General features: G+C 30.7%; 2 protein-coding genes across 2 annotated transcripts in view; one reads left to right on the top strand and one right to left on the bottom strand.

Moving 5' to 3' along the window:
- On the bottom strand, window positions 1–11,923 carry LOC102672714 (protein PF14_0175-like). Its single transcript, XM_006617773.2, has 4 exons — window positions 11,736–11,923; window positions 843–10,849; window positions 514–753; window positions 1–416 (listed from the first exon to the last, which is right to left on the bottom strand). Exons 2-4 carry the CDS (start codon window positions 10,761–10,763, stop codon window positions 363–365), a joined length of 10,215 nt encoding a protein of 3,404 aa, XP_006617836.2. The 5' UTR covers window positions 10,764–10,849; window positions 11,736–11,923; the 3' UTR covers window positions 1–362.
- Window positions 11,924–12,582: 659 nt separating this feature from the next.
- Window positions 12,583–13,464, top strand: part of LOC102673337 (COP9 signalosome complex subunit 1-like) — a 3,947-nt gene continuing 3,065 nt past the window's right edge. Inside the window, 1 exon segment of the mRNA XM_031511503.1 lies at window positions 12,583–12,726. The gene's annotated coding sequence lies outside the window, so the exon portion shown is untranslated.

Raw genomic sequence — 13,464 nt, 5'->3', positions numbered from 1 at the left:
TTTTTTTTTTTTTTTTTTTTTGCTAAAATCTTTGGCTAAATATCTAACTACTTAAAGTAATTTTCAAGTAACTTAACAATTAACATCAATCAACAAAGCTTTCTTTTTTTGCAAAGCTCACAGATGTTAATTTCATTGTTTTTATATATATATATATATTATATAATGATATAATATGATTGCCAAGAATAGTAATCATATTGAAAATATACAATTTCATTGAGATTAAAAGAGTCACAGAATTCATTTTGTGTTTATCATTATAGTACATTTTTCAAAGGTACTCACATCATTTGTTTCAGTATATATAATCACAGGAAATCATCTATGCAGCCAAAATAATTTATAATAACTCATTATTATTATTCTTTTGTCTTATGATCCGGTTGCACATATTCAACACATTTTGCAACATCCTATAAAAAATAATCAATAAAATAAAATATTTTGAGTTTAAAATGTAAACATATTTTGAATTTAAAATATAAACAAATATATGAAATAAAATTATACCTGAACTGCAATTTGCAAAGGTGTTAATTCTCCTATAGAACAATCAGTGCGAATGATATTTGCTGGCAAAAGTCTTGGACATGGTTTGCCAGTAAAAAGAATAAAAAGCGCGTGTATACTTTTACGTTGTGTCAATTCCATATAACGATGTTGATATCCAGCTAAATGTCGACGATGTCGTGAAGTTGTAGGAAACCATCTTTCGCACAAATTGCAATATCTTTTATGTTTTATTGTTGCCTGTAATAAGTCATTAAAATTAACTTCATCGTATAATTATATAAAAATTTATTCAATTAAGCAATTAAAAGTAATAAATATTTTTATACCTTTTCATGATAAGCTAATTGCGTTATAATATCAGCAATTGTCATTTCACAGTCTTTATAGGAATGTTTTTTATTTTCATCTATTTTTTCAATTTGACTTATCATTTTACTTTCCATTAACTTTACATCTCCTATCATTTGTTCTTCTTGATTCGTTATAACAGGTGGAGATCTGGAATTATCTCTATCTGAATTGGAATCAAAATTTAAAGAAAACTCTGGCACTAATAATGGCATATTATCCTCTTTTGTCTTTGTATCATTTGAATTATCATTTTCTTTTTGATATTCGCTGCTATTGTTTTTTTTCTGAGATTTTTCCTCCTGCAATTCTTTTGTGTTGTTATGTAATGGATCAGAATTATTCAGGGATGCCTTGTTGTTCATTGTTGTTTTATCAAATTTTTTAGAAGCTTTTAACGAAATCGTTGTCAATTCGGAAATATTATTCTCTTCGTGTGTGGAAGCTGTAGGGCAAACCAGAGAAAAACTTTCATCTTGTTTTGAACAACTTTCTTCAATTTCTTCCGTTTTCATTTTACGAGGAAATTTGTGTCCTTTCTTTTCTAAATTTTTAGATGTTCTATCCTTTTTTACTTCATCATTTTCTTTGTTAGTACATACTTTTTCAAATTTATCTAATGATTTTCCAAAATTGTTAAAACTGAAACTTAAACCTTGCTTCTTTTCAGCTACTGTTTTCAATCGCGATTTTCTTTCTTCTATATCTATGTTTTCTGGTCGAGTCAAACATTTCTTCAATGTTTCCTTAGCAGCTAATACTTCTTTAACCAATAAATCATTGCAATAAAAATAATCATTTGATTCTTTTTCTGAATTATACAATTGTTGATTGTTATTTATTAAGATATGATCGTTTTGATCAAAAGTATCTTGTGAGAAATGTTGAAATTCATCGAAATATGATTCAGTCGATTCTTGATTAATATATTTGTTTTTAGAATGCGATGCATAGTCTATTTTCGATGCAAATATATCAGAATACATATTATTGTTATCAATAAGCTCCAATTCTAATTCCAATTGAGTTGGGATTGCATTTACCATGTTTATTTTACTAGTATTTTCAGATTCAGAATTCTTTGGTTCATCATCGCTACTATTTGGTGATGCTGGAAGAATTTCTATGGTAGTTTGACTTTCATCAGAAGAATCGATTTTAATTATTGAACTATCATTATCATTATTATCTAAACATGTGACAGAATCTAGAAATTTATCTTCTATAAGAGATGTACTTCCCTTGGTCCCAAATGATGAGTATTTCTTCTTCACAACCATCAGATCGTTGTTTTCGTTCGTTAAAATATTTCTAAAGGAATGTTTCGTGACAGTCTCTTTTATTTCATCCTCGCTCTCATCATTATAATTACAATACATTTGTTCATTTTGAGAAAATAATTTCTTCTTCTCCTTCTTCTTTAAATTTTTACTTTCATTATTGTTTGATTTGAAAATATTATCATCCATATTATCATCTAAGTTATCATCGAATTCAGTAATTGATTTCGAGTGTATTTTTATAAAACCAGAGTCTGATAATCTTCTCTGTTTGCATTTAGTAGGAGATAAATTGGATACTGAATTAGATCTAGATAATTTTATTTTATTATTGTCAATTGCAACCTCATTACTAATATCATTATCTTTATTATCCTTTACGTGAGTGGCCGTATCAATGATACTTTTCGATTGTTTCAAATCTTTCACCATATAATCCAGAACATTTAATCTTTGTAATTTTACTTTCGGTTGCCATTTTGAAGTTTCAGCGATTGAAGTCTTTTTACTTTTACTAATTTCGCATTTAAATTCTGTTCCAATCTGCGTTCTTTTTATTATAACCTTAGGAATTTTCTCGATAATGCATTGAGGAAACTTCTTCTTTAATTCATCGTTAATTGCCGTGTTCTTATTGGCAGTGTGTTTCGAATCTTCTTCCTTTGTTCTTTTGCTTTTTTTCAAGGAAATTTTGGAAATACTCGAATCTTTTCCTTTATTTCTTTCTGGTGAAAAATATTTATTTTCTTCTTGTTTTTTCAATTTTAGTTTTGGTATTCTTTCGCTTTCCATATCGCTGGATTCGTGAAAATTTGTATCTTCTTCATCAGAAGAAGTTTCCGCTTCTCCTTCTGTCCCTGAACTATTCTCCATCTCAAACCTTTCACTCTCTTGCGTTTTAAGTTTCTTAATTCTCACCTTTGGAATAGTCTTCTTAGTAGCTTTTCGTTTTAAATATAATTTCAAATCTTTCGATGATATATCCTCCAATTTTATTCTCACCTTAGGTACTTTATTTTCGTAATTACTGTATTTTAAAGTATATGATTCAACATTTTTGTCATCCATATCCATATTTTTGTTTTGCTCTGGAATAAAAGATTGTGTTTTATCATATTTAGATTTTTCTAAAATTTCAACCGTTGGAGTCACCGATCGTGATCTATTTTTCATAATGATCACCTTTGGTATTTTTGGACGTAATTCAGATAATAATTTCGTATCGTATTTATTGTAACTTTCAGAAGAATCTGTATGATCTATTGAACACTCTGATTTCAAATTTGACGCGTCAGCTTTCTTTATAATCAGTTTGGGTATTGCCTCCACGTCTGTATTGCTATCCGACGAATTAATTAAATTTTTATTATTAACTTTTTCGTGAGGAATTTTCTCTTCTTTTGATTCATCTTCTTCAGTCTTATTTTTGTTAATTTCAACGTCCATACCTGGCGAGTTAGCACAATACGTATTGAAAATAAGCGTTTCTTTTTCTACTAATGAATCTTGATCGCAATTTATCTCAGAGACAGTTAGCAAATCATCTTGTTCGTTCTCGATCCTTAAACCATCATTTCCTATTGTTTCTTCGACTAAAGTTTCCTCTATATTTGACAGAATAACTTCTATTTCACCTTTATTTGATACAGTTTCGGTGATACATTTATCTTCAATGTCAATTTGATCTTCTGGAAAACCAACAAAATTTTGCTCTTCGGAAAAATTTTGTTCGTCATCTATTTGATCAGAATCTGCATTAATATTTTCATCGTATTCGATCGTTTCAACAGAAATGTATCGATCCGTTAAATCTGTCAACATTAATTGAGATTCGGATTCCTCTTGTTCCATTACAGAAACGGAAGTATCTTTCAACGAATTATCATCATTATTATAATTCAAAAGCTCAGCATCTTTTTCTTTTACCTCGTTCAAATCTTCTTCGTGCCCTTGATTTTCACTAGAAATTTCAACTTCCGTGATGAATTGCACACTTTCTTTTTCACAATCCAAGATATTTTCTTCACCGATATCTTTCTCACATTTTTCGACAATTTCATTAAACACGTCGTTTGGTTTTTCCGGATTCAAAAATTCTTGCGAAATTTGATCGAATCCGTTAGATTCTACTTGAAGTTCTGAAACTTCATTTGTCGCATCAATTACAGGCTCTGATATATCAACTTGGTCAGTTTCTGAATTTTTGTTAATTTCTACACTATGCTCTATACTTTCAAAATTCTTTTCAGTTTCTGGAGGAGTTTGATCATCAAACACATTCGCATCAATTTCTTCTTCATGCTGTTTGATATCTGTTCCCTCCGAAACAACGTTTTTATCATTCTTTTCTTCTTCGAGATCGCTCAAATTAATTTCTGGCATATCTTTATTCATTGAGGATTTTTCTTGTTTCGAAGTTGACTCATCCTTCTCATCTACGCTCTCCTTCTCATTTACACCCTCCTTCTCTTCACTTTCATGAATAATTTCATTTTCCAATTCAATTTTATCGATAATTTTATTAGTGCATTCATTTTTCGAATTTTCATTTTCATTTATTCGAAGATTTTCTCCTTCTTGTTCTGGCTTTAAGTTATTCAATTCTGAATCATCTAAACATTTATCTACATTATTTTCCACATTTTGTTTTTTATTTCCCGCATTTTCGTGATCCAACTCTACAGAAGTTGATGCAATATTCGATTGCATATCAGGATTGTTTGTATAATTGGTAATTTCGCAATCTTCATTACTTTTATCAAGGATATTAAATTCAACTGGTTGCGGGTCTCCTAAATCTAAATCTTTATCTTTATTCGATAAATTATCGGTACCATTATTCTCTTCATTTTTAGACTCCAAATCTAATTTCTCGATCCCAATCGATTCATCTTTCTTAGATACACATTTACTGCTCGTATTCTGATCTTTCTTACAATTACTCGCTTCGATAATGCAATTTTTATTGCGATCCATAATCTGTTCATCGGAATCACTGCTGCTGTACATTTTATCCATTTTATAATGATCGGTCCAAACGGCATTATTGTTCCTAATGCTGTGAACGTAATCTTTGTACTTAACATGATTTTTACTGTAAAATTCATCCGAATTGTTTCTTTTCCTATCATAAAGGTACTTTGTATTCTTATATTCGTATTTCTTCCTTTCGCTAAGGCCGTGGTGTCGCTTTCTCTTGTACAATTTACGAAACTTCGAAGAATTGTAATAATTGTTCCAATTATCCGTGTAATGAGATTTTTTCACGGAAGAGTAAGAGTCTCGTTTACGGGCCTCCATCATCAATTCGTGATAAGTGAATCTTCGATTAGGACTATAAGATATTTTTCCATCTTTGGTTGTGTATACAGGAACTGTGTGCAGATCTTCTAGCTTATCTATACTCGAGAATATGGGATTTATGTATCCATTGCTACTTTGAAACATTTCGCAGTCTTCGAAAATGTCGTCCATCTTTGGCTTCTTCCATCTGCCCGCGCACACTTCATCCTTTTCCGATCCCTCGTCTGGCCTGTGATCACAATCTAAATCAATACCAGAATATTTTAAATTCTTTAAATCCAAATTACTTAACGAATTGCTTCTTAACTCAAAGTTGCTTTCCGGCAGTTTTGTAGAAGTCTTCGAGAGACACTCCATCTCCTTTTCCATTATTACACTCGAGACATCGATCGAACTCGTGGAACTATTCTTCTTTCCTATCCGATCATCATTCATCACCCGAATGGAATTATTATCTTCCCTATTCTCGTTCTCCACCTTATTCCTCCCCTTAATTTTATTATTTGCATCGATTATGGCAGTACTTGATATTGCGCTTTTTGATTTGATTACATCCATAGGATCGATTTCGTAATTAACACCCTGAATTGCCTCGGTTTTATCCTTGCAAGATACATCCTCGTTGCACAAGGATTTATTTATGAATCGATTATCCGACGTGTAATCGTTTAAAGTTTCTTCAGGAACGCCAGAATTCATTTCCTCGTTTCCTTCCAACGAGCCTCTCCCCCCATCCTTTCTCACCGCCCTCAAATTTTTCTCACCTTCGCTTTTATCCTGGCTCGATTCGATAGCATCTACCGAGGGATCATCGAATTTTTCACATGATCCCTGATCTCTGTCGGATAATTTCGTATCGTTCTCCTGATTGGCGTGCGATCTACGTTCCAACGTGTTGGAAAAAGAAGGGGGATCGTGGATCTCGTACAGGTTATGGTCGTCGTACAACAATCGCTGCTCCTGCCCCTTCGCGTTTCTGTCCGTGCACGAAACGTTGATCTCAATTTGGATTCCCTCCAAAGAATCTTTCGCGTGTTCCTGATGGTGGCCTGATGATTTATCGCCGAGAATTAATTTCTTACCGATATCGTTATCCTTAATCTTCAAGTTCACGTTCGCCACTTGAATACCAAAATCGGGGCTTTTTACTAAATTTTTCGGATGGCCCTTCTTAGCCTCCTCCTGCGTCACGAGATTCCCCGAATTTACTATAGAAGATATTGAATTTTCCAGACACGCTTTGCGCGGTATCCCTGGTATCTCGGTGCTCTGCCTCGAACATCTCGCTTTGTGACCACCTATTTTTAACCTCTTCTTCTCGTCACGCGTATCCTGATACATCTTCTCTTTCGTTCTCCTATACTCTTTCAGTAAACGCATCTCCTCGGCGGTGTATCTGACATCCCCGTCCACCGTCGTTTTCAAATCTTTCTGCAACAATTTAGAAGTTTGAGATTGAATGCTCTCGTGGAACGTCGTTTTGCCGGATACGTGCTTTCTATTTTCCGTCTCTTCGGGAAGCTCTTTGGTATTCTTGGACTCCTTTAAACTCGTCATTCTGTCCGCGCTGCCGTGTGTTCTCTTATCGTTTAAGGCAACGTTATCCTTTATCACAGCAACGGAACAGTGTTTGCATTGAGAAGTCATATGGCACACGGAATGCTCTTCACTTTCGATCGAGCTCGAATCGTCTAACTTTCTCATAGTATCAGAGACTTTCGATTGTTTCGAATGATCGATATCCTTTTTCTGAGATCCGACATTCTTATCCGAATATTTATCCGTACACTTGTCCTTCCAACCAGCCCCCTCTTTTATCCTTTTTTTAATGTTTAAATCATGCTCACAGGACGTTGAACAGGAAGTGTTTGTTGACACATCCTTTATCCGTTTCCTTCTGTACAACTCTTTATCATTTTTCAATGCTTGCGACTCGTCGTCGGACGCCATCGTTCGGCTTAAATTTGCATTAGAATTGACGTTATCGCCTGTGTCACGCTTTTGAATTCCACCTCTTATCGTCGTTTCTATCGATCTTCTTTTGTGTTTTCTCTCGTGCACGTAATCCTCAACCTCCGATTCATACTCGATGGATGTTAGAACATCGCATGTGTTCGTTGCATCCTCCTCTTTGCCGTCCATCAGGCACGCTTTCTTTCTCGAACTGTTAACCTCAAAATTCTTCGTCTGTCTATTTCTCGTTATCTCGTTCGATTTTGTTTTAGAATTGTTCGAGAAATCAAAATCGCTTACCTCTTGTTCGTTCGAGGTATCGATCTCGTTGCTCTTATGATGATGATGATTATTATTATTATTATTATTTTCCTTTTGAAACTCGAGATCCAAAGTATCGAGAGATCTATTCTTCACTTTATCCTCGCTATTTAACTGTGTAAAACTGATTACTGGACTGTTTTGCATCACCTCTATGGGATTTGTGGATATTGATAAATCCTCTATGTTACGAGACGATGATTCCTCGGTGTCGGAATGAATAGGGGTGTTCAACGTAGTAGATATCGGTGTGCATTCGGACGTTGGCAAATCTGGTAAACTAATATCGTCAGGATTATGGGATTCTTCGAAACTGTGCTGTTTCTTCAATTCTATGTTATCACCAACGTCTAGATTCTCCTTTTCCGACGTTGATAACACCCTTAATTCGTGATTTGTGTTTATTGTAACCGTTTTCATAGTTTCGGATATGCTCGAGTTCTTTACACTTGTATTTTTATTAATATTATCCAAAGACGGAGTATAATCAGGAGTAGGCAGTATAGGAGTTGTGTCGCTCTTGGTCTCCTGCTCTTCTGCACTTTCGCGTACTATCGCATCTGTTTCGTCATCATTATTCGATTCCCTGAAAAATGGTATTGTCTTCTGTTTCTCCAATGTTTGTATAACCTGATCATCAGGCGCCCCCAGGATGTTGCTTATTTCTAAATTGTCCACTATGTGAATCGTAGGTATGTCGTCGGGACCGTTGCTGATACAGTGTATAATGCTTCCAGGTTTTACAACGCCTTCTCCTATAGTTCTTTTGGAAGTTTTTACAATTTGAGAATTGTCAGACGCTGAATAGGATATCGTCAAACAATCTTGGGCTGTTATTACATTCGTTTCGCCTTCTTTGTTATTTTCAATGGTATCATTTGAACAGAAATTATTTTTCCTCGATATTTCTTCTGTATTTTGTGTTGTTTTCGATGAAAGATCAATATTTTCGTAACTTACCACAACGACCGGGGTTGTCTCACTTAGAACGGTGTCTGGCAAGTTAGTCGTTCCATCTTCATCGTCAGTTTCATCCCAATTAGCCAAGAATTGTCTGACGTCCAAATCCGGTTTATTGGCAAACTCTTTCGAAGTTTTTTGCTGCATTATTGTTTCGTTGCTAGTGTTAGTATTTAAAGTATTAAAGCTGTGACTCTCACTCGTTTGTACTTTTAATTGATTTTGATTGAAATCTTCGTGTATCGAGAATTGATTCTGCTTTTGAAATGTCTCTGTACAAGAAGAAGGAACATGCTCGCTTTGCTGGGGAATCATTAATTGGTCTGATTGCTGCGATTGTTGACATTTTTCGTTAACTATACCAATATCTTGAGTTTTATTTTGTTTATCAATGTCTTTTGATGTTTGTTCCATGATCGGTGCATGTTGCAATTTGGGAAAATTATCCGGTAGATAATTGGAATTTATCAACATACCATTCTGATCGAACTGCAAATTAATAGGAGGCATTGTGTTTATCGGTGTTGCTACACGTGGGGTTTGTTGAACTGGATTTTGATATCCAGATGATTGTTGTAATTTTAATACTTCTCTGTATCTGAGAATACATTCTTTATATTTGGGATGGGATTGATAGCCAGGTATCCTGCTCAGTTCTCTAAGATGATTTTCTATTGAAAATTTTTGCATTGCTATTTTATGTTGATATACTTGATGTTGTGGAGAAGAGTTGTGCATAAAGGTATTCTGCATTCTGTTTATCATTGCAGCATTATCAGTGGTTTCTTGACATTCGTGAGGCATTTCTGCAGAAATGTTTCTTGGAAATTGCGAATTAAAATATGGATTTTGAGAGGATGATGCCATATTTGTATTTACGTTTAAATTAGGCATCCCTTTGGGTAACATATTCCCATTCTGATATTGGAATTGTTTATTATTGAACTTTTGTTGGGGAATGAAATTTTGTTCTTGATGTTTAAGTATTCCTGAATTCGGCATGTTCATATTATTCGTCCTTGTATGTTCTTTTACTGGATATGGATATTTTTGATGCTCTGTAGAATAATTGTAATTTTGCATGGAATAATTGTGAAACATTCCTGAAGATGTTACATAATTTCTATGCATTAGATGATCCTTATGATATTTATAATCTGCAAAATTTCTTCTATGATCTATAGTGGGCGCATTAGGTAATACGGGACTCATTACTTCTTTACCTTCTAAATTATCTTTTCTAAAATTACAATTATTTCCAAAATGTTTATTTTCAATCTGATAATTAGATGAATGTACATTATCTCTATATGATGTATTATTTTGATAGGATCCAAACTTCTCCCACTGCTGATAATTAATATTAGGATCTGAATTGCAACACAAACCTTTACAAGGGATAAACGAAGAAGAGGGGCCAGGTTTCCCAGGAGGTAGTGAATTAATATTAGTATTTCTTGGTCCCATATTTCCAGAGCTTGATCCAGTTCCTAGTGCCGGTCCATGTCTGGAACTAGGCCCAAACATAGAACTGGGACCAGTTCCAGTGCTAGGATTGGTTCCAAGTCCATTAGTTCTAGGTCCAGGGATAGACCCAGGCCCTGTTCTAGGTCCAGAAGGTGCATTTAAATTGCAGTTTGGTCCATTTAGATGACCTATAGGTCCATTGAAAGGCACCTGATTACTTCTGTATCCTATTTCATCATTTATAGTTCCAATTGTAGTGTTTCTAGGATCCACAGAAGCATTTATGTTATCTAACATAGGATTTCTTGTATTTGAAGAACCATAATGGCCAATGCAATTCTGCATTTGCACCATAGATGCAAGAGGGCTATTATTTGGAATAGTTGAACCATTTGAGGCATTGTTAAAAGATTGAAAATTTCTTGAATTGTAATTTGCATCATTCTGATGCTTATTTAGGCCCTCTGAGTTAAGGCTAATTGGATTTAATGTAGGACTGACACCAGGAATGAATGTAAGGTGACCAGAATTTATATTTTGCGTAGAAGATGAAACTTCATTTGTTTGTGAGGTATTATATTGGTGCCAATTTGGCATATTCCCACCGTAGTTCATTGTACATTGTTTTACAACAAATTTTCTATATTTATCTCATTCCCTTTATTCACAAAAAATAATTGCAGTAGAAGCAGGAACAGAACCTGTAGAAAGAAAATTAATTTTATTTTAACCTTTTTAATTTTATTTAATTTATTAATTTATCTATATAATTATATCAATTTATTTTAAGTTACTTTAAAAATTATGTATTTATTAGATTACAAGAAATCATAGTAATTAAAGAAAAAAATGCATTTTTAAAAATGATTAAATCATCAATATGTTAGGAGTATATGCCTTGATACAATGCTTCTTATTTATATATATTTTTAATCTATTTTATAAAATATTATTTATATTATAATATATAAATTAAACTTACATTTCTAAATCTTTTGAAATTAAAATTTCAATTGTATTTGTTCCATTTTTAAATATGTTCACCAACATTTACACATATTACTATATGCAAAATTATTATGAATTTTATTTAATTTCAATTTTAAAAAATATGATTTCACATAATTCTAAAAAATTATAATTTTAAAATTGTTGATTTAATTACGAATTAATTAATGAATTATAATTCTAAAATTTTTCATCAATTCTTCTAATTATATACTATTCCATTCAGATTTAAATAACAGTTGCCAACAATGAATCTTATCGCGCAGTAAATCTTTTTTAAAAATCAATTTTTTTTTGTTTTACGCGAAATTAGAATTTTCGTGAAACAATTCGATCAAAGACACATGTTTTTTACACGACACATCTGTCATCATAAATGCACCTCAGCAAACGGACCTTGAAGGTACAAAGGTTGACAAAGTTCACATATTTTAAGTAAAAAGTTTCATTAATAGTTTGTTAACCATCTATAAGCAAAAATATATATAAATTCGAAATATTGAGATTGTAAAATGCAGAAATTTTCATTTTTTAATTTATTTATCAGATGTAAAAAAAACGAAAATGATAAAATCTTACCTGCACGTTAATGCAACTCACAATATACACGCCATATTGGACATGACTACTAGACAGACATCATGCGTCTTTTGGAGCCAGGAGCTTAGCTACGTTTACGTTTCATTTTAATCGTTACCGTTGGATCGTATCGATCACACTTTTTGTTCCTCGTAAGATAATTGAAACGCCCAAAGGTGTGTTTTCATATTACCAAAATATTTGACTATCATAAATTTTATATAAATTTATTATCCGTTTTCGAATTGAATTATTATTTTATATAACTTTGTATAATTGATACAAAAAATAATACAAATATTAGAATTACAAAATATAATAATGCAAAATATACAATAATAAAATTTTTGTTTTTACAAATAATTATTTATTTACTAAAATAAAAGGAAATTAATTATTAAAAAAGAAATTAATTTATTTAACATTAAAAATATTAAAATATATATTTTTATGAAATATATCAGAATATTATCGTTATATTATTGAATTATCAAGAATTTTTTTGTAAACTCATAGTTATTATAAATATTATATATTTATAATAATATATATTCAATCTGATTGAAAAAGATAGATATTTTGCATCACAATTGATCAATACATCATTATGGCAAGTGTTTTTAAAAGTTTAAACCACGAATAGTTTTTCTATCATGTAAAAATATTTCTAAAAATATTTGTATTTTAAAGTTTTGTTGTTCATTTGTTTTATAATCATATTAAAAAGAATATGAATTATGAAAAGAATATGCTATTATTATATTAATTATTAAATATTATTGATATGAATAATATATAATATAAAATAATAATAACTATTCATTGTTTTACATTTTATACCATAATAAAAAAAATCTGGCAACAATGTCAGGTCGATATAAACATAACCTAGTCAATCATAACTCAATCTCTCACAATTTATAAAATATTTGTTTATTGTAATATGTTGTCTTCAAAATATAAGGGATGGAGTTTACAAGAATACAATTAGGTGAATAATTATTACATAATATAATATATAAATCTTACATGTAATATCTTAATAGAATAGTTAAATTTATTAAATATTTATATTTAATATGTTTTTATTTTTATATATAATACAATACTTAATTGTAAATTAAAACTTTTAACAAAATAAATATTTCGTTTTTTTTTTAAATTTTTTATAAAAATATATTTAATATTGTATAATGTTAAATATATAATCAAAATCTTAAATAATCTATATTACTATAATACTATATATATATATATATATTTATATATATATAAATAGAATTTTATAGTTTTTTTGTATTATTAAAAATAAATATATTAAAATTAATTAACAATATTACGCATTATAATATTATTATATTTCTAGTTCTAAGAAAATGATAAAATTAATATATATATTCTTAAGATGGAATAAAATTTACTATATTTTTTAAATATATATTACCTAAAAAAATTATATTATTTTTTAATTATATATAAATTAGTAAATTATAGTAAATTAATATTTGTAATTTTAAAAACAATTTTATTTACATGTTGCATTTCTATTTAATATTTACTTAACCTCTTTTGTTTAATATTAGAATTTCTTTTACACTTTTAGTTTTCTGCCTATTTTTAAAATTTGTATTTATGAGAAATTTAAACTTGTTTTATTTTTATATTTATTTAAAATCAATATAAATGTTTCAAATATAAGTATTACATCAAATTTTTCCAATATTTTATA

This window comes from Apis dorsata, unplaced genomic scaffold, assembly GCF_000469605.1.
Source record: "Apis dorsata unplaced genomic scaffold, Apis dorsata 1.3 scaffold_326, whole genome shotgun sequence".
NCBI classification, from domain to species: Eukaryota; Metazoa; Arthropoda; class Insecta; order Hymenoptera; family Apidae; genus Apis; species Apis dorsata.
This window is presented reverse-complemented; position numbering and strand designations above follow the sequence as displayed.

What these genes read in the sequence shown, in the direction of transcription:
- LOC102672714 (XM_006617773.2), bottom strand. Translation starts at nt 10,763, where the DNA reads ATGAACTACGGTGGGAATATGCCAAATTGGCACCAATATAATACCTCA. An exon ending in AATTAGCTTATCATGAAAAG is followed by an intron (nt 754 to 842) that starts GTATAAAAATAT and finishes GACTTATTACAG; the next exon opens with GCAACAATAAAACATAAAAG. An exon ending in CTTTGCAAATTGCAGTTCAG is followed by an intron (nt 417 to 513) that starts GTATAATTTTAT and finishes TATTTTTTATAG; the next exon opens with GATGTTGCAAAATGTGTTGA.